The sequence below is a fragment of the Zerene cesonia genome, chromosome 14 (genome assembly GCF_012273895.1).
Source record: "Zerene cesonia ecotype Mississippi chromosome 14, Zerene_cesonia_1.1, whole genome shotgun sequence".
Lineage (NCBI taxonomy): Eukaryota > Metazoa > Arthropoda > Insecta > Lepidoptera > Pieridae > Zerene > Zerene cesonia.
Window position 1 is genome coordinate 4,877,361 of NC_052115.1, and position 27,968 is coordinate 4,905,328.

At 32.8% G+C, this 27,968-nt stretch overlaps 1 protein-coding gene across 5 annotated transcripts in view; it reads left to right on the forward strand.

Annotated features, from left to right (window-relative positions):
• The window catches only part of LOC119831756 (Down syndrome cell adhesion molecule-like protein Dscam2), a 130,483-nt gene that overhangs the window by 87,555 nt on the left and 14,960 nt on the right, over nucleotides 1-27,968 (forward strand). For all 5 annotated transcript variants that reach the window (XM_038355242.1, XM_038355246.1, XM_038355245.1 and 2 more), the window contains exons 4-19: nucleotides 203-401; nucleotides 769-924; nucleotides 2,346-2,477; nucleotides 3,026-3,161; nucleotides 7,045-7,229; nucleotides 7,445-7,717; nucleotides 8,450-8,545; nucleotides 12,324-12,468; nucleotides 12,967-13,229; nucleotides 16,237-16,398; nucleotides 17,050-17,349; nucleotides 18,301-18,420; nucleotides 19,840-20,013; nucleotides 25,848-25,998; nucleotides 26,493-26,643; nucleotides 26,880-27,009. In XM_038355242.1, coding sequence (XP_038211170.1) covers nucleotides 203-401; nucleotides 769-924; nucleotides 2,346-2,477; nucleotides 3,026-3,161; nucleotides 7,045-7,229; nucleotides 7,445-7,717; nucleotides 8,450-8,545; nucleotides 12,324-12,468; nucleotides 12,967-13,229; nucleotides 16,237-16,398; nucleotides 17,050-17,349; nucleotides 18,301-18,420; nucleotides 19,840-20,013; nucleotides 25,848-25,998; nucleotides 26,493-26,643; nucleotides 26,880-27,009 — 2,773 coding nt within the window. The remainder of the gene's footprint in view (nucleotides 1-202; nucleotides 402-768; nucleotides 925-2,345; nucleotides 2,478-3,025; nucleotides 3,162-7,044; nucleotides 7,230-7,444; nucleotides 7,718-8,449; nucleotides 8,546-12,323; nucleotides 12,469-12,966; nucleotides 13,230-16,236; nucleotides 16,399-17,049; nucleotides 17,350-18,300; nucleotides 18,421-19,839; nucleotides 20,014-25,847; nucleotides 25,999-26,492; nucleotides 26,644-26,879; nucleotides 27,010-27,968) is intronic.

Sequence of the window (27,968 nt, forward strand, 5' to 3'; positions counted from 1 at the left end):
ATTCGACAAAAAAAGATCTTGAATTCTTACAATATGGGCAGCATAAATAAATTTTATTTCTATGTATGTTTCCGTTTTGTTCTCATAAAACACAGCTCCGTAAACAAAACCCAAAATATTAAAAAAGCTGTTGAATTTCGCGTAATATGTATTATAACTATGTATTGAATAGCAATTTATTTCGTTTCCTTTTTTGTTTTAGTTGGACTGGCTTCTCGTAGACAACACGCCGGTGACGTCACTGGCTGGTCTCCGCAGGGTGCTGGCCAACGGATCCTTGGAGTTCCCGCCCTTCCCGGCAGACAGGTTCCGACGCGATGTCCACACTGCCACTTATAGGTGTAGGTTAAGACTGAACAGCGGTTTTGCTGTTTTATCCAAAAACATTCACGTTCATGCAAGTAAGTATTATCCAATAAAGTAATATTTTTCTTGAGTTATGTAGTATTCAATAAAAGGGGTTTTCGGTCATAATAATATTGTTACCTGTCCTACCTGGTACCAACAGTAATAAAGTGGTTGTTATTAAGCGGAACTTTGTCATTTATTTATATTCTAGGAAGTTCGAGATTCGATAAGCTTTTATCGTTTGTTTCTAAAAACTAATTTATAATTTCCATTAAAACATAACTTGATAATACATTTTTTTATATCATTACATTAAAGTAATACACGTTTATGTACATTGATTCCGAAAAAGTAACCTAAACGCAACAAAAAACTCTACCAGCGTGTATTTAAAGTGGAAATTCATATTAATATTACCAGTACTAAACGTCCCATGGGAGGTGCATGTGTCAGATGAATATGTGATGTCGGGCAACGCCGCCATATTGCGCTGCGTGGTCCCGCCACACTACAGCGAACGAGTGCAAGAAACTGATTGGTTCGCTGATGATGAAACTAGTGTATTTCCTTATTTAGGTAAGATTATTCTAGAACATTCTACGTTGTATATTCTATTTTGTTTTTTGATCAAACAAGTAATTTACCGTTGAAAACTTAAGCAACCGGCCGTATAGCATTGAGCGATCTAATTGAGGTAACCCGTCCTTGGAAAATTAAAAAAATACATATTTTTATGTGAGGGGTCTACAGACACATTTTGCCAACCCTTCCATACGGTAATTAAAAGATTAAACGATCTTTATTTGCGGTTTCATACCCGTTACGTAATACAAAGAGACTACTTAGCCATTGGCTATTCGTATTTCAACAGAATTGTTTTTAATCTTTCTCGTTCAGGAATTTAATATTATGTCATTAATCTTTTTTTTACGATGGTTTTTCTACGATGACTCACAAAAGAAATTAAATCAATTTCTTTAAATAATTTCTACTCTCTTTACTGGACTTTTTGAAATAAACTTTAATGAATCTGATATTTTCTTACAACACAAATACGCACATAATAAATTCCTAATAATTTCACACTGACATTGTTATAAAAGCATTTGTAAATAACGAACAAACTGCATTTAAAATCCTATTTGAAACTTATCAAGTACTTTGCATTATTTTACTTCATTGAACAAAAGTTCATTATAAAGCAGGACTAATAAAACTTTGACAATGCCGAGTTAAAGTTCAATTTCTTCTATTATTCTTAAGAACTTTCATATCAATTCATTGCTACTCCATTTTACAAGAAAATCATTATTTTAAGTAACATTTCTCTTGTTTTTATCTTTCAAAATTTTAAAATATATTTTATTCAAAAATGCACTATGTTCTGTTGTAACAACTATAATATTTTATAAAGAATATAAGGTTAACCACGCATCCTGCTATATTTCACCTACTTTATATCGTCTATGTCACATTTCGCGAAAATAAAATTGCTAGTATAAGAAATATTCTGGAACCTTCTTTAATAAGAAATACTTTGAAAGAAATTTCAGCAAGAGCTTTAGCAATGTGAGTCATTCATCATACGCCCTCAGGGAATAAAGACTCGAAAATTTTGTGGCTTTGGGGAAATTTTTAATAACTGTCTGTGAATGGTGTTGCAAAAGAGTTAAATCCTTGAGTTTATTTGGTTATTAAAATAAACATGTCTGATACGCTCCACAAGTTTCCAAAGGAAATTCGCATCTTTAGACATTGACCGTTTCTAAATTTGCAAACGTGTAAATATATTTATACATTTTTAACATCTGGGAATGTTTATAAATATTAATACGATATATTTATTTATAGGTTAAAAATAAACTAGCAAAATATTTCAGCCAATTATGAAAATAATAATATTTTATATATCAAACATTCAGTGAATTTGTCGTCCGATGACATTTTTTTTTTGAAACGTCAGCTTTTCGAACTGACATAATATATTCTTTTAACAGGTTCAAATTACGAACGCCTGGATGATGGCTCATTGTACATAAGTTCTGTGAGTCCAGAGGATCGGTACACTGTGTTTCGGTGCCAGGTTCGAGATAAAATCACCAACAATGTATATTCTAGTCAATATTTTGGTAAGTTATTTAAGAAATTAAAATAAAGTTAAAACGAATATTCGGTGTAAGAATTCTTTTACTGTAAAATTAACATGACATTTTCTTAATGAGGGTATTTTCTAATTCTGAAGAAATATGACCTGGGGACTATAAGGCTTTGTTATTTTGAGTACAACGGTCTTATAATTTGGAAGACAATCAATACAATAGATTTAAGATTGAAGTTTCTTTCATCGTAATAAAATATTTCGTATATTCGCCCACACGTTTGACCAATCTATTAAAAGAATTGATAGTTTAGATTGATAATGCATACAAATATAAAAAATAAATATGGTCGTAATATACTGCTGAATTATCTACCTATCATAATATATCTATCTAACAAATAAAAATTCTTAAAAAAAATGTAGTAAGTACATATTTTTTGGAGCTAACGTCCATTACCAGTTTGTAATTGAAACATAATCTATAGAAATAACCAACCAAAGCACGTATAAAGATAGCTCATAACAGCGTCATAATTCCAAAGCGAAACTTAATTAAGACCTCAACTCCTTAATCAGGTCACATAATAGTAACAGAGCCGAAAGGGGAGGTGAGGCCGCGATTAGCTGTGGAAATGCGTTCGCGGAGGGTGCAGGTGGGCCACGATGTGCGGTTACCCTGCGCGGCACACGCTTGGCCAGTTCCTACTTACAGGTAATTTAATACTTTTACATATTATTGACGATACACTTGCAATTACAGAATGAAATTGTTTATTTATAACATGAAAAATTAAAAAAAAAAAATGATTTGATTTTAATTTGAATTCTATAGTAGTCTCTATACATTACTATTATACTATAAATGCGTTGGAAGGATTTCCACACAATATTTTTGTTAAAGATTTCTTTAAAATAATTATTATTTTTGGGATAAGAAGCTACTTGTATGTGATTAACTCAAAAAATTTTATGCCTATTAACATGTATTTCCATATATTTATAATACGTTTAATATTTAATTTATTTGCCCAAAACTTTTTGCTTTCCCATATATAATATTCGTTAGTATCATTTACGCGTATGTAAAGCAGCTTTTTTAAATATGTATTCATACATCTATCTCGCTGTAGATATGTATCGTTTATTAAATAAACAAAATATTATTACTCTAAATGTCTCTCCAGCTCCGAAATGACGCCGTAAATATGACGTCCCTGCCAGCTATTGCACGAATTACGTTAAATTTTATGAATTTTAGAGTGAGATTTATTTTATAGGCCTTTGCCATATCATACAATTAATTTGCATGAAATTGTATTACATATTATGCGCTAGGTACTGTTATTTAGTACTTTGCAAATGTGACATATTTTAAATTGACATTTATAACAAAACATCCAATTTTCAAACCATATAATATCCATTTCGGAGGAATACTAAACGGAACGATTTATGTTTGTCCTATAAAAAAGTTCCAATCATACAAACGGCTGCGTGTATCTGACAAGTTAAGCACGTATCGCATCTTTGCTGAGCAAACAGATGCAGGCTCGTGCAACTGTCGTATGTCGAATGAAAAATGAAAACAATACAGGGATTACGCTCTACGAATCGTACGGGAACTTATTGGAGCTAGCAGACGTATCAATAGCCGATACTTATGAAAATGAATATCAATTATACGTGTATTAAATATATAATCTGTTATATCTTAATTTTCAATCGGTTTACTATACATTCATACTTTGAACAAAGCGGCACGATCCCTCACATTTTTTGTACCCTTTTTTTTGGAGGTAATCAAGACTGAAATGCGAAGCTTACATTCTTTGAATAGGTTTATTATTTTTCGTATTACATTCTTATTCTGAGAAAATGGTTTTTTTTTAATTCAAAAAATAATTAAAACAAACTGCCTTTGAAATATATTACGGTAAAAGTCCTTCAATTATTTTTATTTTAGTACATTGGATAATTAAAAGCTGTTAAAATGTTCCTTAGTAAACGAGCGCATTAAATAATATGAAACAAAAGGACAAAGGATTTAGAGTTAGATGGATTATGGTGATTAATATTTATCATAACATAAATATTTAATCAATTAAATATTTTTAGAGCAAAATTGTGTGGAAACCATTTAAAAAGCGTAGCCGAATAAATAATCCCATAAATTTACGTGCCAAATTGGACGTTTTATTTGATGCGAATCTGTTTTGATCCTGTGTGGATATTTTACCACAATTTTATAATTCCAGCCCGTGATACGTTTTAACTGGCAAGAAGCAATTTACTCTGAACCTGGCAAATAACATTATACCCTCGTAAATGTATTTGCGATGAATTTATTTGGGTGTATTGCCTATGTAGGCTTCATTCAAATACGTATTTGATCGCGTTATATGGATTTTTTTATAGAACATATCCTATTTATTGCTAAAATATTTTTAATTAAAATATGTTGATCACGGATAATGTATCTGCTTAGAAAAAAAAACCCCGATAAGGAGAATTAAATAATGAATTTCTTCCTTCATCTTTAATATTATCAATCTACTAATCCTATCCTAATGCTTTTGTGAAGATGGGTGCATGTTTGTTACTCTTTCCCGCAATAATCTCTGAACAGATTTTGATAGTACTAGGCAGTGGTGTAGCGAGTGTTAGACTAGAATAACGCATGAGATATAGAAATACTAATTCTTGCCGGCGATTAGTTAACTAGAAAATTTCTAGCTTCCTACGATACATTCATTGTGGTAGTCAAGCATGCATTGGCATGAATTGGGCCATCTCGCATCGGGGAAGTACCACACCCCCACAGAAGAAGTGAAATAGCATACTGCTGTGTTTCGTTCGGTGAGTGGGGGAGCCGGAGGTCCCATACCTTTCCTTACTCTTCCCATTCCTTTCCTTTATTCCTCTCGTCTATCCTTTCTTTATCCCTTTCCAATTCGAAGTCGGCAATCCATTTGTAGAGGCGTAAAGTGTGCAAACGACCTTACGCCTCTTCAAATGTTCATGGGCGGTAGTAGCATTTACCATCAGGCGACCCACCAGCTCCATTGCCGATGGTGACATTAAAAAAAATACACCTGCATTACATCTTAACACCATAAGGTAACACTATCAACAAAATTGTGAACTTGTAAATAAGTTTAAAAAAAGAACTGAAAATAAAAAAAATAAAAAAATACGCAGATTTTTTAAAAAGCTAAAAGCTTTAAGGCCAGTTCTATCAACAAGAAATCGTTTGTATTGGTGCAGACCACCAATCCAAAGCTTCAAATTCATATTGTATTTACTTTGGTTTGCGACAAACTATCAGAGGAGTTTCGCTTTACCCAATACCAACACAGACGTCGCCTAGATCTTTGAGGTCTTGTTTAGACAGTGTTTGTTGTGGTACGAAAACTTTGAATTTGAAATTATTTGCGATTATTTTGAGAGTATAAACGAAATAAATTATTAAAAAGTTCATAAAAAATTTGACAGTTTTAAATAAGGATCATCTATTTTCTCAATTAATATAGTAATCCTTTAACGTCAAACCGCACTTTATCACAAGGTGATATAACTTTCATTTCACAACCGTCGCGAAACCTTTTCAATTTACCAAGTTCATATCTAACGCTTGCTAGTAAAACTTTGCTCTTTGATAGTTTATATGCAAGTTTATTTTCGCTCTAAAAGAAAATTACGTACTTGCATGTGCCATAATTTTCATTCCCTAAAGGAAAAATCCTTTAAAATGCAAATGTCTTAGTGCTATTCAACTGCATTCAAAACTATTTCCAAAAGGAAAGCTAACTCGGAACATTGAAGATTTCAAACCTCAGCCGTTCCTTTTCGAGAAATTGCAGCAGGATTAGACGACATTTGCTAGCAGCTTTCTTCTACTGCTTTGAAAGTACCCGCACAAAAGTTGAACAGTCACGTCCGTATTACCCAATGCTTTCGCCCTAACAAAGAAAGCGAATGTGTATTCAAACAAGACCGACTCACTGAGCTCATTCGGATCACATTTTTACAATTTCGTATCTTATATATTTTACAAATAAAAATAATATAACTAAACTTGCCGTGCCGTAGATTCAAAAATTTATTGCAATGAAAGTACCTACTGCGATAGTTTTTATTTTTCTTTCAGCGTACTCGATAAGTACCGAGACCGAAACGTTAGCTCGATTTTAAATAATTTAAAATTCACTCCGGTTTTCTAAAGTATTTACGATATCGGTGCTGCTCTAATTCGTTTCAGAGCAGAGTTCTTTTACTTATTCACGTAATAGAATTATATAAGACAGGGTTTCGTTCGACATCTTAATGTATGAATCAATATGTATACATGTAATTTTAATTTCCATACCAATCAAGATACTTCACAAAAGCAGTAAAGTTTTGCGACTGCGACATGCTGAGTCGCAGAACATATCGGTAAAAAATACAAATTACAAATCTTTTTTTTTTTGTAAGTCTCAACAGCGCGAAATGTAATTTCTTATGAGGTTTGACATGTTAATTTTAACGAAGTACATACATTAGTGAATGCCATTTCTCGTTTACTTATTGTTGAACCAATATCTCATTCTTTTTAGATGGTTCCGCGAGCACCATGAACAACTAATACCTATAGAGAAGACATCAGTGTATCCACGTACGAGGATACTGGGTGGCTTACTGCGCATACAATCTGTGAAGAGGGAAGACGCAGGACGATTCATCTGTTGGCTTAACAACACTGCCGGCAGTGATTCTGTCCATATTTCACTCATTGTTACAGGTGTGTTAACTTGAGAATCACTTAATTAATTAATATAACACCATTATTGCTATAACACTTGATTAATATATGATGCTATTTAAAATTAGTTCTATATGAAAATGGGAGTATTTTTTATTAATTGCTTTAAATTCATTTTGCTAAAGGTTATTTTAATAGAGAAAACTGTACTTTGAATACTAATATTTTTATACGTCTTTATACAACTTTTCTAGAACCAATATCCGTCCGAATAAAACCAGATTTACTACGAATGAAACTAAACGCCGACATAAGTATGGAATGCAAGGTATCTGGCCATCCAATTGAGGTTGTATATTGGATACATGACGGAAAATCCGTGAAGGACACAGACCGAATACGTATATCTGAAGACAGGCTGAGACTACATATCAAAAACACGCAGGTCGTGGACCAAGGAATTTATCAGTGCTTCGCGAGTAGCACGAGGGACCAGGCTTATGGGATCGCTCAAGTTTTAATTGAAGGTATATCTAAATCATTAACTTCTATGTACGGAAAATGTATACGATGTTATAACAGCGAATAAAACCTGCAAACTATTAGACGTAAGATGTTAGAAATAATTTAGTGTTGATCTTAAAATTAAATAGTTGATTAACGGTGAAATTTGACAATGCGCTACAATAAAAATGTATTTATTATTTCTACCAAATTAATAAATTTTATCCGTTTTACAAGTACGGTTACAATAGAAACATATTGATCACGAGGCCGGATTCGAACCCGCGTTATGTCGCTGAACCGTGGCAACGACTAACCTCTCCGCCACCCTGGACCCCAAGCGTACGAATATCAAATCAACATAAATAACTTGAAAATAAATTGAAATTATAATTTTATACGTTCTATTAAAAAGAAGTTATAATGAATCGACTGAATAAAAATAACTAATCAACTCCCAAACACGTTTGCAATATTTTGATTGTTTGTTCTAGAAACTTCTTACTCAGACGTAAACGTTAAATCTGCAAAGAAAACTTTCTATGTTCAGTATTTACTTTTTATTATTATCCGTGTATTTAAGTTACGTATTATTATCGTTATGTAATAGGTTACATTAGTAAAGCTAAAAATTAAACAAAAGAGAACTGAAAAAAAATATTTGAATAACCCTCAACAACAATATACAGGGTGATGAGATGATTTTTATGATGATTTAAAATAAAATCGTCTTAGTTAAGCTTTATTTGTATCAGACAGCAAACGTGATTCTGGAAACCGATCCCGGCGAGCGCCCTTCGCTCGCAGCACGCACACACACGACGCCGATTGGAATTTTACTGGCAATAGAGGTACTGTATGTTATGTATAGTTAGAAATGATTAAAACCGTTAATTGAACACATGCTAAACTAAACCTACCTCAGATATTTATTTATCAATTAAATTTTTAGAATAAGTTTTTTATACAAGATTCGTTTATCAACAGTTCAGTATCAGTATAAGTAGAATAAGGAATATGGTTACTAAAGGAGAATTAGGTTACAGAATTTAATTTAAACTCTAATATAATTTAAGATTCAGGATGAGTATTTATGACCTAAGTGTAGGATTTATCCTTTGTACCAAAATTTTGTACGTCTTATATTACTAAAGATGGTTAAACAGTCCAATCTAGGGTGACTGTAGAGAACCATCGAAACCTCTCGAAACCTCTACCTAACCTAACCTCTCGAGCGGTATCAGTACGCGGGAATTTGTTTAAAGAAGCGTGTTTATGTGATACAGTTTCGAAACGCTTTAGAGATGTGATTTATAAGAACGTATGAATTATCAAAAAATAAACAGCTTTTTTGATACTCTACAATGTCGTATATTGTTATATAATTTATTAATATTCTATTATAAGCTATTGAACTTCACATCAACTACGTCTTAATCTTAATTTCATGACTTAAAATTGTAACTACAGAAGTTGTAACTGTTTATCAAAACGTATCAAGCGCCTGATTTAATAATTAGATAAACATTTACAAAGTGCTTTCATGTGATTAAACGGCGGATGAAAAAGATTATCAAACAAAAATAACTATTGCTGTTAATAAGGTTATTCTCAGCGAGATGAACTCACAATTTTTAAACAGAAATGTAATTAGGATAACGAGTATCGAACGGAATAAGTACAGCGACTCAACTTTTTATCCGTTCTCGTTTCCTTCATCATAAAATATTTAAAAGTCCATTTTTAAGCGCGGATCGCTGCAAGCTATTAGAGTCAGCTCTTCAGCTCAAACAAAGAGCTGCAACGACGGAGCGCGCCTGCCAGTTGCCTATCAAGCCACAACACTATGTACAAAACCGCAAAAATCCCAATTAAGATCCTATCGCGCTACGTTAAGGTCGTTTTTACCTATTAAACGTGTGGCGTATGAGTCCCTTTGTGTCATTATTAATTTGCTCCCCGCTATTTGGTGTCGCTGCTCTTGAGAGCTTAAGGGTCGTCGCTATGCACACATGCTACCTATTGGCGTATAGGAAACCATATTCCTTTAATGACTTGTGTAATGTTGCGTTTTAATTAGATAGCTTATTCTGAATACGCTTTGTGCAGAGATGAAAGAAAATAAAGCGGACAAGACCCACTACTTACACCGTTAGGGCTTTTTGGAGTACCTTAAAAACTATAAGAGCACAATCATCTCTTCGAGTTTTTATGCCTCTTCTGTATTCCATATCATATCACTACAATACTGATTTATCATTTTATTCGAGAATCTTACATAGCTGTTGTTTGATTTTAATCTGACAAAAACATCAGTGTTTTATACTTAATAGAATAAAAGCTCTTATGTGTGGATTTTTTGAGAGTGGTTGTGTTCATTCACCAACATACCCATCTTATAATCCATACAAAGGAGACTACATATTTAGGAACCGCAATCGGAATAATGGGAAAAGTTAATTTATCAGTAATTTAATGAATATACAAGATCTGTGGTTCAGCAAGTGTAGGAGACAGACGTGCTCTATAAATTATGCAAGTGGTAGACCCTCAGTTAACAAGCCTCATTTGTTCTTGTCGTGTGCTCAGAAACTATTGGATCTCCTCGTATTGTTTTCCAGTTAACGTTTAATTCGAAAGATAAATACCGTTCGTCCACGTGTAAGGTATATAGAGAAATGTTTTCATTGGGTGTAAGGATGTGCGTTTGCTAAGACTATAAGTGTACTCAATTGATAGTGAATCAATATTTAAACGAAGTTATTAAGAATTAGTAATCTAGATTAAGTCACTTAAATAAATATCGATATTGCAAATTCAATAATTAAGTTCAGTCAGAAATATTTATATTACCAGCTGACCCAGCAAACTCTGCTCTGCTTTGCTCTTATCGTTTAGGGATATAAAAATAGATATTGGCCGATTCCTAGACCTACCCGATGTACACACTAAATTTCATAATAATCGGTCCAGCAGTTTCGGAGGAGTATATAGTTAGGTAACCAACATTGTGACCTGTGAATTATATGTATGTAGGGATTTAGGATTCAATTTGGATTGTTCACGATGATAAAAGTTATATACAATATAATATTTTCAAGGCCAAAGATTGACCTATTTCCAAATTATTACAAATTTAACACACAACCCGTTCCACCTGTTTCATATTAAGCAAATTAACGCCAACTAATGTTGTAAATCTGTTCACTTTCCGAGTAACCAGTAACTTTCTACCGTAATAAATTCAGCCAAGTAAGTACTTCAGTTACACGAAATGCACAAATATTATTCCACAAAATTAAACAATATCTAGCTGTGGCAGAAATGCTTTGCTAGCGTTATATTTCATTTGCGTTTACGGCTATTATTTCAATTATATTTCGGTTTTCATTTTGGTCTTCGCAATTGTTCACGACATACGGAATTCTATTATGTTTAAAATGTTTTTATTTGAGACATTTGGTCCAATTATCCTAGTATAAAAGGATGTTTTGTTTGTAGATACGTAACAAGATAAGATTAAATGTTGTAAGCATAATTTCCGAACTGGCTCGCCTCATAGACAATTCCAATAATTGCTAGATGTGTTTTAGTAACTTTAAGCGTTGTACGAATAAAAATTGGGAAGTTTACTAACTATGTACCTACTTGTTCTGCATAGATCTACACAAAAGATTTTGTTTAATTTCATCCATAAAAATTCATAAAAAATAAAAATAAACTGTTAAGTTGTTATTTTAGGAATCGACGTTAAATGATAACAATAATTTTGCATAATACAAATTCTTCGCCATCATATATATATATTTTTCTCGGGCTACCCACTGAATAATGTTTTATAAATCTATTTATAATTATAATAACAAAATAGGAACAACACATCATTGTTTGATGGAAACAGTCAATTAAAAACGTAAAAGAAGAAAATGACATAACACCCTAAAATAATGTCCTGTTTTATAAACCACAGGTCTACAAAGACCATAATGCAGCGTGGTCCCCATTCTTCATGCAAAGTATCTTAACAGGATAAAAAATTAGCACAACAAAGACAGGAAATCCGCATTGTACGGTATAATTTCATGAAAAATACAGGCTTAGCAGAGTCGTGCCCCGGACCGCTCTGCGCGGATTTGGCGGCCTCGACCGTCGCTCCATAACTGCGAACTGCTTAGTCGATACGCAAATTATACTGAAATCTGAGCCGGTGTGAGGCACTCAGCCTCACACCGGCTCAGTGAAAATTAATGAACTTATTTCTCTTATCTCCGTACACAAGCGACTTTGGGCTTGTGAAAAAAGTGATGATGAAATAGAATAGAAAAATAAAAGAAATTTGGGTCGAAAGAATTGAGAGCATTGTTAAATGAAATTTTCAAGTTGAAAAAAGGAAAATATGTGCTTAATTATTTTGATTTATCTTAAGTAAGAATCGCAGCATGTTCTGGAAAATGTTCCAGGAGCAACAATGGAAAAAATTATTAGAAACGTGGAGAAATAATTTTATAACAAAAGTTCAGTTTACTGTAAATGCAATACTTGAAATCTTGTATTGATAAAGTCTTGAAATAAATCACAAATTCTTTACAAACTGTAATAAAACATATGCTAAATACACATTTTTTTTAGAATCCAAGCCCGAGCTCGTCTATTGGTTTTCCGAGCAAACTCTGCAACCCGGGCCGAGTGTGTCGCTAAAATGCGTAGCAATGGGGCATCCTCCACCGCAATTCATATGGACCTTAGATGGGTTTCCTATACCCACTAATTCACGGTGAGTCAGGAGTTCCTATTATACATTAAAATATATTTAAATATTGCATTTGTATGATACATTCAAAATTTTATCTTTACAATTATTTATTCATTTTATTAGTACTAACTTAATTATAATAAAAATGAAAAGCTGGTTATACTTAAAAGTAAATCAAGTAAACCTAGTAGGATCTATAATATAAAATGGTTAAGCAAATGCAATTCAAATCATCCGCCTGTAATCTGATTTTACACGCTTTTTATTAGCTTCACCTGTATGTTTGTTTGTTTGTATGTTTGTTTGTTTGTATGTTTGTTTGTTTGTAACTGACTTCTTTGGGCGCGATTTTGACCCACTTTAAACGGCCAGATTTCGTTCAAACTTTGTAGATTTATTGAGGACCGATGACAATACACTAATTTGATAAAATTATTCCAGTTTTCAATTTGCAAAATATGATTTTTGTTAAAGCGTGTTTTATAGTTTTTTTAAACTATTATATTTTATTTCTAACAGATTCGTCGTCGGCCAACACGTGACGTTACAAGACGACGTCGTCAGTCACCTGAACATAAGCCGAGTGACAGAGCAAGATGGCGGCGAGTACGCATGTGTTGCCAGCAATACGGCTGGAAAAGCTAGCCACGCCGCGCGGGTCAATGTATATGGACTGCCTTATATTCGGGAGATGCCCAAAGTTACAGCTGTTGCGGGCAGTGATTTGAATATCAAATGTCCAGTAGCTGGATATCCGATTGAATCTATCACCTGGGAGAGAGGTAAATATTACTGAAATTTATTGATTCTGTTTAGAAATATATTAACATTATCTCGTTTTGCTCTACCGTCTATAAAACTATGTTATTATTTTGAATTTTATTAATACCATTATATAGTTTATGTATAAATTTACCCATAAAGTATTTGCATAAATATTTCTCTTTCCTTACGTCGAAAAAGTTTCAATACATTTGTAACAAAACTCGACACATTAAAGCTGCTATTTCATCATTTATTGTATAAACTAGGCCCTTAGCAATAGCGTTATCACGCTATAAAATAATGCCTTTATATTGCCACAAATGTACATGTATATCTCTTAAGACATTGTATAAGAATTAATAAAAAAACAATGTCGACAAAAAAATTTAAAAAATAAATTTTGTAAAAATTATGCCTTAAGGCAGAATTAATGTACCTGCTACACGTATAAGAAGCATTGAGTCAGTACTCTGTACTGACACTAGAAACAGGGTGACCTAAATTTATAAGCCCAACCACTTAATTCAAGCACCTAAAAAAGCCACTCAAGTAAATACATAATTAGGCGGTGTAAATATTCTTTAAACACAAAATTTATGTATAGAGTGGCAAAGTTTATGAGATTTAAAAATGATATATTTATTACTCTATGTTTTTATGGAGTAAATTTACCTTATGATTATTTTTAATAGGTTTTTGTTATTAAATTATCTCAATTTAAAATGTCTAAATTTTCGTAGCCTTTGAATAGTAATGAGTATTGAAAATTGTTATTCTACTGCAACTCGACCTTTCATTTAGAGTTATATACCAATTTTACCGATTGTACCGATTTTATTTATTTATTAATATTTTGTAGTTTTTTTTATATTATACTAGCTGCACGCCCCGGCTTCACCCGGGTAGTCATTTATTGTAATTGAAATAATACGTACTATCTAAATCTAAAATAAAACACAGAAATTTAAATATTAATATCAAAACCGTACAAACTATTTGGCTTAACAAAATTTAAATCGACTTAATATAACGATTATTTAATATAACCTATGGATTTCACTCATATTATTATTAAAAATGAAAGTTAATTTGTAATTCGAACGTGATTTAAGTAAACCTCTTATCGTGGGACTTTCTTAAGGAAATAGGAGGTAGATATAGATAAGTTTCTATAAGAACAGTTCTCGTTTATTACTGATAGTTAAAGTGATCAAATCGTGTATTTTCTGTTTAAACGGGTCCGGAAGGACACTTTAGTATATAGAATTAAACCCGTGGGAGGTCACCGGGTTCTTTCGAGCAACAGGTCGTTAAGGAAACTAAAGTAAGTAAACGGAAAGTCATCTGTGTTTTTCGTTACACCGTCTTAACTGAGCTAGGTCAGCCACTATAGTGTTCTAAAATTTAACGGTCTCTAATCTCTCTGTCTCAGGTCTTTTTCCAATTTTACTTAGTTAGCGATTATTTTAATAAATCTTATTTATAAAAATTGAACCAATCATAATCGTAATATATAATTGGTTCTATTTTTCCATAACCATGATTATGTAAATAGTACGATTTTATTGTGACTGATAATGAATTAATTCCAACGCAATTTCCCCCATACTGGTTATATATAACATTCTAGAAAAGTTTTGCATACCTACAAGACAATTACGCATAATATATAACAAAAAAATACTCGCATCATTAGAAGAATATATTTATAAGTCGAAATCTATTATTAGTTATTGAATTAGTGTGTTTAATTATTAATATATCCAGATGTTAACAATAATCAAAATCTAGTTATTTTTATATATTCGATAGAAACATACGACACAAAATGTATGAAAAAGTAATAAAATACTTGCGTGAAAACGTGAGCAAATTGCCTCACATTGCCTCTACTTCTAATACGAAGGCCTCGCACGATCCAATTAGGGAAGGAATTTTTAACTTAGTCCCAACGTGATTTCTCCTTCACGTCTTTCTTCGGAAGCTTTAATAGGTTCTGCTTTTATCCATAGACAATTTGTTTGATTTATTTTATTTGAATACGTTTTATATGGCAGACTCGTCTATAGAAAACATTATTGAAAATACTTCCGATAAAATACGAAAAAAGATTTTTAATAAACATTATTAAATTTCAAACATTAGATTGCCCTTTATGATGTAGCAATTAAAATTGAGCCTGTTTTGAGATAAGAAAAATCGTAATGTTGACAATTACAATAAAGTATAAATATAATTAACTAAACAATTAACAATCCTATGATTTACAAACAGTTCGCAGCATTTTGGTTAACAATTTAATAAAAGAAATTGTCGCAACATACCTACACACTCCATTCTTCATGCCCTACACGAAGAAAATGTTAGATGAAACATTCTATATTTAATTAAATGGTCCACTTGACCAGTCTTATGTCCAACTACTCGACCGGAGAACACAAAATATAAAGAAAATATCCGACCGTAAAACGCTTAGCTCGTTTAACAGAATTACTGCGTAAGATCAAATTAAGACCGCTCGGTCACTCCCCTGTAATTTTCCTTTTCCGGTTCGACCCTTGTCAACAACGATCTTATCTCCTACATGAGACTTTATTGAGTCGCCATTTAAATAATTTAGGTACCTCCTCCCTGCTCCGCTTATTGGTAAATGGCCTACAGTTTTTATTGTGACTTCTACCAACGAGCCAATGTTTTACAAGCGTCATTCTTTAATAATTTCTGTGATGTTACTGGTATAGTACCTATTATGTTATCTATTATAATATTAATAATAAAATAGCCTATAATCATTTAAAATGTTTGAGTAATAATTTATGCTGGTACCTAGAATACCAAAGAAAGTTATTTAAACGCGACAAAACAAAGAGAAACTTCCATTATTAGATATTATGATATAGTTGAGATGTTTAAGTCTAAAGTAACACTTTGTGAGAGAAAATTATACGAGAAGTTTCTCATGAAAATAGATTATATACGTAGGTAATTATTTTTTAATTTACTGAACGACACCTTTTATTATAGATGGTCAAAATCTTCCTCTGAACCGGCGTCAAAAAGTATTCCCAAATGGTACTCTGATAGTGGAGCAAACACAACGTGGGGAAGACGCAGGCACTTACACCTGCCAAGCAACAAACCGACAGCGTCACGTGGCAAGGCGTGAAGTGGAAGTGCAAATATTAGGTAAGATTTATAATATATGCAGCCAAGAATTTTCCAAATGTGAGAAATTTACTGACAAGATCCGGAAAAATAGCTCAATTTATTAAGCCTTTATTATTTATATGTTGAACTGAAAGATGTTCTTTTATGTAAGTTAACAAACGCATGGAAGTGTGAAAACAAGTAATAAAAAGATGATATTTAAGGAAGAATAACATTAACAATATGTTTTTATTATTTAAAGCTTGAGTTATAAAACAATTTAATGATGAATTAAACATCTGACCTATTTTCTTGTAAAAAAATTGCAAATGCATCATAAAATCACAGATTCAGGAGGCGAGGTTATTCATGCGTAATTCATTAAACTCAGAGCGCTGGGCTATTACACCGCGGCATCAAACCTTTAATTTTCTTGCTTCACCCAGTTAATAGGATAATAAAGTAAATAATAAAAATCTTAGTTCCAACCGCCGACAACTCAGGTTGCCTACATTAAAACGGCGATAAACAGGGCTTAAATTCCCAATTAATTACTCGTAAAATCTAACGGGGCAGAGTTTTTCGGAACGCGTTTGGTGTTCTGCCAAAATTGTGTTTTAGAAAGCTTAATTGGAACCGGGGATCGGAATGCCTCGCTTAAAGAATACATCGTTTTCCTTTTGTTTCCAGTGCAGCCGAAGATATTGCCCATCCAGCCTTTGACGAATTTATTGAGGGAGGGTATGAGGGCGGCCATTTCGTGTCAGATATTGGAGGGCGATTTGCCGATTGCGTTTCGATGGGAGAAGAATGGGCAGGCGGTGACGTCATCGCCGTACGCGCCGAGCGGGATATTGACGCGGCGAATGGACGAATACAGCGCTTCGCTGGTGATTGAGCACATCACGTCGCAACACAGCGGCAATTACACGTGCATCGCTTCCAATGTCGCCGGCTCGGAACGATTCACCGTACCTTTGACTGTTAATGGTAAATTATTGTCGTATCATTTATATGCATTAGGTATATTCGTACATTTATATGTGCCAACACGGCTTTATATTTGAGGCATTTAGTTATATGATAAATGTTACTTTTTGGGCTATAGCGAGTTTATTCAGGTCCAGTAATCCAGCTTATGAATACAATGAATGAATTTTAGCACTATTTATTCGTTCTCGATTCAGCTTCCAATATTTATGAAAAGGAAAAAGAAATTTAATTTCAGTAGTTATTACTTTCTACGTCGGCTTCTACAAAGTATACTTACTACTTATTTGAACTGCATTGTCATATAATATAATATAATAAATATTAATAATAGATATGAAAAAATGAATTATCTATCCCTTTAAATATTAAGATTGAAATTACAGTATCAGTAGTAAATATGTTAATGGATATCTTATTAATGCAACTTTATTAAAAAAATAAAATATAATAGTTTAAAAAAACTAAAAAACACGCTTTAACAAAAATCATATTTTGCAAATTGAAAAATGGAATAATTTTATCAAATTAGTGTATTGTCATCGGTCCTCAATAAATCAACCAAGTTTGAACAAAATCTGGCCGTTTAAAGTGGGTCAAAATCGCGCCTAAAGAAGTCGGTTACAAACAAACAAACAAACAAACATACAAACAAACATACAAACATACAGGTGAAGCTAATAAGAAGCGTGTAACAAAATTAAATTTACTTAAAAATTTAGATCGCGTTCAAAAATTAAGTATGAATTGTTGTTTTTTACCATCCCTAAAAAATATACATTTATGAATTTGGATGTCATCAGCCCATATATGTTCCGACTACGGGGACACAAGCCTCCTATGAGTGTTACGAATTTAACATAAACAAAATTTTTCGTTCTAAAAGGAGACCATAATACATATTATGCAATCAATTTGTATGTATTATAAATCAATTGCATTTATTAATAGTACCTCCACGCTGGCGCTTGGAGCCCAACGACATAGCCGTAGCCGCTGGACAGGATGTCACCTTACAGTGTCAAGCAGACGGCTATCCGAAACCCATCATCACGTGGAAGAAGGCCGTGGGTAAGGCAAAAGCTTATCTTAATTAAGATTGATTACAGGAGTCATTACGAGGGTCACTATGATATGTTTGATATGATATGTTTTAAAACAGGAGTAATTCCAGTGAGACAGAACTAGAAATTATACCCACTAAAAGATGGTAGGTGATCATGTTTATTGAATAAGATTTACAGACACGATTTGGAGCAGCGATAATACATTAAAAATAGTAAATTTTCAGCTTGATAAAAAATATATTTCGCTTTAATGAACCACACATAATAGAGATTTAGTGACATGTAGTAGAAAAGTTTAGTTTAGGTATAAACCTAGGTCCTAGTCCTAAAGAATATTTGGAATTATCCACAAAACTGAATTTTCCTTTCGCTTTGCTTATGTTTTCATATGCGAATTATTGAAGTGAAAACTTCTTTAGGCGCGTTGAGCGTTTTGGTAGAGGGTAAAATCCTCGGTCACGCGTCACCGACATGCTAATGATAATAGTATATCTATAGCTATAAAAAGTTTCATATATTTTTTGCATATAGTTTTAATTACTCTCAACTTAATAGTTCCGTTTTCACTTCTATCGGCAGTCCCACGACTGCTACTGTTTATTTTATTACGCAATAAACAGACTTAACTAAACTCTTTAAAAATTTCTAATAAGCAGACTAGTTTTTCCTTCTTTTTTCTTTTCACAATAGCCTTTACACAAGCATACCTACCATAATATTAATAATAGAAAATGCATAAAAGTTCAATTTCCATTCCATTTCACTTATTATACAAATACCTCCATCCATATTTATCGTATAATTTAAATTGCGGAACTCATATGAAATTGTATCGTACTTTCTGCAAAATAGATTCCGAACGCGAAAAGAATATTTATAAGTTATCCAACTTCGACATACGCATTCAGAATTATTTAAAGCAAATATTTTCTTGTTTTGTTAGATAAATATTGCTGTTATGGCTTGTTCTCATAATATTATTTATATTAATACAACAACCCATGGCAGCGCAATTTTATGATTTATTATAAAATGAAACTCATCACATGAATGCAGGATACATTCTCTTTTACAGACTCGATTATTACTCTGCATATAACCGTTCTTAAATAAAACATAATAATAAGTAAGTAGGTATATTGATATATTCTCGTTATATTTAAAATATTAATACATGTGCCATTTAATCTATACTGATATTATAAAGTTGAATAGTTTGTTTGTTTAGTTGAACGCGCTTATCTCAGGAACTATACTGGTTCGATTTAAAAATTTATTTCAGTGTTAGATATTTCATTTATTGAGGAAGGCTATGACATATATAGACCACGGAGACCGCTAGTCCTATATACTTAAATATCCTTAGGTATTCAAAAATGTTATGTAATGTAATGTTATAATGTATATTAATGTTTTGTGTCAGGGAAAACGCCCGGCGAGTACAAGGACTTCATGTTCGAAGGGAGCTCAAGGGTCCTAGAGAACGGGTCGCTCGTCTTCGAGCGAGTTGCGAAAGACAGTGAAGGACATTATTTATGTGAAGCCAGGAACGACATCGGCGCGGGTCTCAGCAAGTTAATATTCCTGAAAGTGAATGGTGAGTTATTTTTGAATGTGTTCCTGCTTCATATTGCCCAGGCCAATGTACAGGTTAAAACGCAATTTATATTTATTTGTTTTATTTATGGAGGTATTTACATCATGTTTTTCTTTATAGCAGTATCTGTTTTTCTCTAGTGTAAAAATTTATTTCTAATGTAATTCTATGTTGACTGTACTTTCAATGTAGATGCAGAATATAATGTTACTGTTGAAAACTGTATTTAAAAATTGCTACAGTAACAGCGGTAGTAGAAATTACCTACCTATAGCGTTATCACTTTCCCTAAAATCTAGGAACATCTAGAAAATATATTTCACATTTCGCTATTAGCCATTCCGTCATTTTCATACAAATTCTCTTATCAAGTTGGCCTATAATTGCCTCAATATATATATTTTTTTATGTCAGCAGTCAATATAAATAAACAAATATATATGATGCGTCTATTTCTAAAGCAAAAACAATAACACGTTACACAACGTTTGACAAATAGTTTCTTTTTCGTAATAATTCCATGACGTATTTTGAAATAAACGAAAAATAACAAATTGCGTACATCCACTTGAAGTTGTTCTGTTGCGAGTAAAAAGGTCCGTCTGCTGCTAACCAATCCTTGCTGTATATTTCGGAATTTGTATTTATGTAAATTAGTTATTAAACAGATATAAAACATAATTAGCTGGATGTACGCCAGAATTCCTAACTGTTTGCTCAATTATTCCATACAACTTTAAATTGCTCATATCTGTACAGAACTTACTATTCGGTATTTGAGGAAGTTTCGCTTAAGCATTCCAAAGAGAAATAGTTTATAAGACCGATCGGAAGTTGGTGAAAGTAAAATACTAGAACAGCTGAAGAGCAAATTTCTTCACTTTGCATAGGGTTGACAAACACGACACACATTCTAATAACTATCCTTATTTCTGGGTAAATATTAAAGTATGTAGTACTACAAACTTGCGTGAATTGAATGTATCCTTCTATACTGATATTATAAAGCTGAAGAGTTTGTATTTTTTTAATGCGCTAATCTTAAGAACTACTGGTCCAGTTTGGAAAATTGTTTCAAAGTTTGATAGTCCATTAATGGAGGAAGGCCACAGACTAGGTATATAACACGTTAGTGAACCGGATTCTGAATGTAAATTCAAAGTAATGTCTAAAACCGCTCATTGTTTAATTCAATATGGTAGAATAAAATATTGTTGTATAGTTAGAGGTTGAAATATTTTACTCTTGCATTTGTGCCCGATTTACATCACGTTATTCTTGGAATTAGCTATTTCTCAGAATCTCTTAAATGTTTAAAAGCAGTTTAATACTATAAATGCGACATTTTTTTAGGATGTGTGTATGTTTTTTACTGCTGGAATAACATCTACGCAACTTTCTATCCCGACATTCCTACGGACTTATGCGGATGAAACCGCGGGGCGCAGCTAGTTGTAATATAATCCCGGAAATTTTAATTATATCCTCAATAATCACAAATAATTTAGTCATAATAATTATAATAATTATTCTTCCCTCTCTAGGCAGCTTCATTGAATTCGAGAAAAATACTCCAACTAGACTCTTGCCTTCATAACGCAATTAAGATAAAATATTAAAAGATTATTTCATTGAAACGAAAAGAAAAATGTTTGAAATGAAATTTCTAAAACTTTACCTTTTTATTTGTATACAACTTTATTGCGGTTATATAGATATACCTAATATCTAAAGAGAGCAATCGCAAAACCGCGCTAAACTTGTGGAATTCTTGGATAGCTCTCCTCGATGACTCGTACAAGAAACTGAAATGAAAATTCTTTACCCTCATTATTGCTTCAACAACGGGCCTCCGACTACCTCCATTATGCTAAAGAACATTATTTTTCTAAAGTCTCTCCAAGTATTTTCAATTAAAATTATATTATTCTCGTACGGACGCTTTAAATGCAATATACGCGTGCGTTTACGATACTTTAATCAAAATAATGCAGTATTCCAGCGAGTACATTCACCGTATTTTATTCCTGCAGCAATGCAATTTTTGAAAACTTTTGCCGCGTTTAATCTACAAAGGTGATATAGGGCAACCGTTTAAAATTACTTAAGAAACAGCTGAGGAAGAAAGGGGAAAAATAATATTGTACTTTCAACAAAGTTTTCAACTTGAAGCTAAACTTGTGCACTTTACAAGAGTATTATTCACACCTGAACTGGCAGCGATGTTCTGAGTCAAGAAGCGTCCGAAACTTAAATAACTTTATTCTAACGCTGGCCCCCTTATTTAATTCTATAGAATTGCGAAAGGTTCCGATAACTCGCTCAAATTGCTCGGCTGCCATTCCTTTTATATTATACTTATATTAAATCAAAGAACGTCCATTTCTCACCATTTTACAAAGCTTTTCATGAAGATCGGAGCTATTGTGTAGGGGAATTTTCACTTAAATTAATTATTGATAATAGACTTATTATCTTCTATTCTTACCTACTCAAACAAGCTTTAATTTAATAAAGTTGGTACTTCGCCGTCAAAACACACCTTTTCATCATGATTATACATAATTGAATTTACCTTGTCTTCGCAATTTGTTTGTTTGTTGTTATTTCATATAACAGAATGTTATCGGATATTATAAGAATAATAACAATTATGTTGTTGTGTGTGACGTATCTATACTTCTTATATTTAAAAACATGTCAAGTCTATATTTAAATTGTTCTTTAGAGAGAACTGTTTAACTGAATTTTAAATTTCATTATAAAATGTTCTTAAATTCTCATATTATGAAATTTTCTACAAAAGAAATTTAGAATTGCAAGCTACTTCAAAAATTGCGCCTCTGGCTGAATTGAAAGTGAAATTTCGCGGGCAGAGGTTACTATTTACTTACCACAGATAACAGAGGATAGATAATAAAATTTTCTCAGTATCCTTAAACTGTGATGAAATATTATCTGTAATGATTAGGAAAATAGAAAAACGTCGAATAGAGGTGACGAAAACTGCGTGCGTTTAACCAGAAAACTCAATGACCGTTATACATCGCAATACGTTTCGTCTTTATTGGAAAACGAGACAGTTGGCTTCCACAAGAATAAGTTCACTTTATACGTGTTTCTATTCAACGGTATTGGCTTTCATAGATGGACATATTTATCTTTATCCATTACAATTTGACTTGTAGGCTACAAAACGCTCGTTTGATATCCGATCATTTTATTGAATCAAAGTTACATGTAGTTCTAGTGCTCTGTATAGTAGTAAATTAAAATTTTTCCATTTTTTAAATCGGAAATAGGATTAGCAGAATCATCGAACACGATGACAAAGTTGGTTTATTTTAATCTTCCAACGAATATTATAGTTGTTATTAATACATATAAGCTACATATCTTTTATGTTATGTTTTACTTCAAGAGTTGTTATTCTGTGTGAAATACTGTGCTCCAAACGGTATTTTGCAAATTGTTGTTTCTTAAGATGTTTTCTCTCATTGAAATAAAAGACGACTCCATCGCCATTTTGTCTGAGATTTAAAATAATTATCATCAATACTATTAACTGTCGATATATATAGCAATTTCGCACAACTAAAAAGCAATAATAATTATAATCTTATTATCTACCAGATACAATAAGCATTACGAGTATATTTTATCATAATCTGCAAATGGAAATACTAAATTATATATACAAAAATACATACATTAAAGCAAATACAGTTTAATGAATATCAGTTATACTTTATTAATGTGTACTAAACGTAGCAATTAATTCTCACACAGAGCGCGCAGATTAATATCTCTTTAAAATTTGTATAAAGTGGAATCGGGAAAATTCACGCAAACATTGAAATCGAATGGATTAATTTGGATACGAAATAAATATCAACGAGACACAGGTGATTCTAAAATACGAGGGTCTGATTTATGCAGAACTAACAAGTTGTAGGTAATCGTACGGTCGAGAAAGAGTTCCCTCGCTGTAGACCCTGTTTCCTCGAACACAATCACGAATCCCAACAGTTCGCAAACAGTTTCACATTCTACGATAAATGTATTTGTATTGTGTTGCTTGTATTTCTCGACAAACCTCTATTTATGTTCACGGACAAGCGTTTTATTTAAATAGTTCAGTACGTTTGGTGTGTATTCTATTTCATGGGTGAATTGAACGCTAATTTTCCTAAAATATAATTAGTATAGTGGCGTATAATTGGAATATATATTTAATTATTGTTTGTGCTAGCTTAAATTGCATATTTTTATCCATGACTGTTATATGACAAAAAAGTTATGGAATATGAGTGAACGTCATTTAGCATTGACTGCGATAAGATTATAGAAATGGACGTGAAATACGATTATTTCTTCATCATCATCATCAGGCCATATATGTTTCCACAGCAGGGACACGAACCTCTAATTTCACTAGGTTCACGCCATAATCCACCATGCTGACCAAGTGCGGGTTGGCAGATGTCACATTTCATCGAACTTCGATTCCTCCTGATGATGTTGATGATGTTTTTGATGTTGATGTTTTAATCCACCGTTTCTAGTAGTGCACAGATATATTTAAAAATCTATTTATTTCTTGCACTCTCGAGGTCCTAACCACTGAGTCACTAATGCTCGTTTATTTCTTTATTCTTCTATTAACACTATGTCCTAAACCGCTAATATTAAGAGCCCAAAATTATAAATAATTTAGAATTTCTTGTACAATATTCAACTTTTCCAGCACAACAACAACTGTTTTGTCTGATATTGCAAAATGTTTTGCAATTTCAAATATAATAAAAAAAATCAATCTCGAAATTCTGAAACGTCGAGTTGTCAAGTGAAACGTGAAATTCCGTTTACGCGCAAGCGAAGCTGTAGTAATCAATTTTATATAACAAATTTAGTATTGCAATTACTTTTGACAACAATTGCTTGAAAAGTTCTGATAGCCGTCAATATTAAAATGTTGGAGCGTCATTGTTGAAATTTTTATACTTTTGCGAGAAAAAACATTGTACTCTTTTATGATTTCCGTAATATATTTAATAAAACTTGTTGGGGTGTATTTAACCCCGAGTATTGTTAAAAGCAGTGGTGGCTCAGTGATGAGAACCTCGGACTTCAAAATCGATAAGTCGGGGTTCGAGACCGGGCGAGCGTGCAGGAAATAAATTAATTTTTCAATTTATCTGCGCATGTAGATAACATCACCACTGCTTAAAACGGTGAAGGAAAACATCGTGAGGAAACCGGCATGTCCGAGAATCAAAAGTTCGACGACATGTGACATCTACCAACCCGCACTTGGCCAGCGTGGTGGTTATGGCCTGAACCCTCATAGGAGGCCTGTGTCCCAGCAGTGGGAACATATAAGGGCCGATGATGATGATGATGATGATGATTGTTACAACGCATATGCTATACCTGTCCTCATCCACAATGCATATCAAAATTAGAAGCAGTTTCTTTTTTATTTTAAATTAATCATAATCATAGTTTACCACTAGATGATTCAACAAACCACCAGTTATTACTCAGGTGTATAAAAAATAGTTTTCAACCGATTCTTACACCTAACGTTTATCTTCATATAATCGGTGAATCCGATTCCGAGGAGTAAAGCAATTAACACTGTGACGGAAGAACTTTATATATAAGACACTACGAACTATAAGCATAAGATCTTCCTGACATCCTGACTTGATAAGATTTCGTTTTTTAGGCCTTGATAAAAATGCCTATCCCCGTTTAGTTCATAAGTATATTTTTACTTTATCTACTAGCGCCAACAAAACAGGAAAAATAAGAACCTTTAAACTTCCCAGCCCCCGCCCGGTTCCCCGTAAAGAGTAAAACCGTTCAAGTAACAGCTGGGGAAGCAGCACATCTGCAGTGCGCGGCATCTGGAGACGCACCGCTCGAAGTTACGTGGAGAAGCCCTCATCATCACACTATAGCACATCATTTGGATCAAAGGTTTCGAATGTTTTCTATGTATATATTTATTAGACATACCTTGGTTGTGGTTTTAAGTGGTTTACAACAGGTAACAATCGAGGGATACATAATTTGATTTTCATTAAAAACTTATACTCTTTGCCTAGCAAATGCAAAGATAAATATAAAAAACGTTGGCACAATCTCGATATTAGTATTGTTTCACTGGTCAATTTTCTTAGGTTAAAGTTGTTGCCTCACAAGTGAACTTGGAACTACACTGCACTTATTTTAAAGAATGTTTAACAACTATTCTTCCTGTACGAGGTCGTACATTTTAGCATTGCGTTCATTTTAGTGTAACAGAATTATTTCTAATCTGTAATTATTAAATACTATTGTAGTATGAAATTGGCACGGAAGCTTTTTATTGACATTTGACAATTAGCAGTGCTGTTTTTCCTCCTCATATCATTGCCTAGCTGCAGAACTAATAACCTAACATATTCCATGACAAATTCCACACATTTCAGATACACAATCCGCGAGCAAGTCCTGGACGACGGGCTAGTATCAGAGCTCAGTATATTACAAACATACCGACAGGATACCGGCGCGCTCACCTGCCGCGCCTCCAACGCGTACGGGCAGGATGAAATGCTCATACATTTGCTTGTTCAAGAGGTAATATTATATATATATATATATATATATATATATATATATATATGTATGGGTTGTGAACTTTAGTGGTTGTAGGGTCAATATCGATTTCGTTTTTGTAATGCGTTAATATTATATAACGCGTTTGCACTTTTAGAAATTATTCATGGAATGACTGTATTTGCATTCAAATAACTCAAAGTTAGTGCATTTTTTTTTCATTATGAAAAACTAAAATACAAATTAACATTTTTTAGGTACCAGAAATGCCAAAAAACATAAGAATAATCGACCAGCAATCGAGGTCCATACAAATATCGTGGACACAACCCTACGCAGGCAACAGCCCTATCATTAACTACATCGTTCAGTACAAGGAAGCACCAGGTACGGTCACCAAATGGTAAAAAAATGTATTTGACTAGTTTTGTATTTGTAGATGATTACCTAAACAGCAACGTAGAGGTACCATATAAAAATACTACCCTATCTCTCTTTCTGTTAACAGATTGCCTAGGCAAGTAGTTTGATGTAATAGATACTAATATTTTGTGTAGCTGTTTGATTGAATGGCTGATGAACTATAATGGTCTACCGTTTAATGCAAGGTCTTTGTTGGTGACTAAACGGATTTCAGCTTATTAACTGAAATATAGACACTATGTAAGGGTTTATACATTAGGTATGATAGACACTATGTAAGGGTTTATACATCATGTAGATACATTCATCATCATCAGCCCATATTTGCTGCCACTACTGGGACACAGGCCTCCTATGAGGGTTCAGGCCATAATCCACCACGCTGGCCAAGTGCGGGTTGGCAGATGTCACATGTCGTCGAATTTTTTTATTCTTGGATATGCCGGTTTCCTCACGATGTTTTCCTTCGCCGTTTTAAGCAGTGTTGATGTAATCCACATGTGAAAATAAATTGAAAAATTATTTATTTCCTACACGCTCGCCCGGTCTGTAACCTCGACTTATCGATATAGTAGATACATTATTGTATTATTATAACTATTGGCCACACATAAAAAGTCAGTATTTAATAAATACATATATAAATTAATAAATATTAAATTTAGAAGCAATTTAAACTGAGTTTACATTTAGTTAGAACCCTGCAGGCAATCTATTCAACACTCACAAGCAACACAATATTTGCTGAAAGCTTTCCTTATTATGTGTGGCAAACTATAATCAATCGGGAAGTTTCACACTTCTCCCATGTTATGTTTTAAAGTTTAGAACTTTGCTTAAATTCGGTAACATATTATTGATTGTATGTTATATCTATGTAATATGAATTAAAATATGTTTGACTGGGAAATAAATAAATGTTT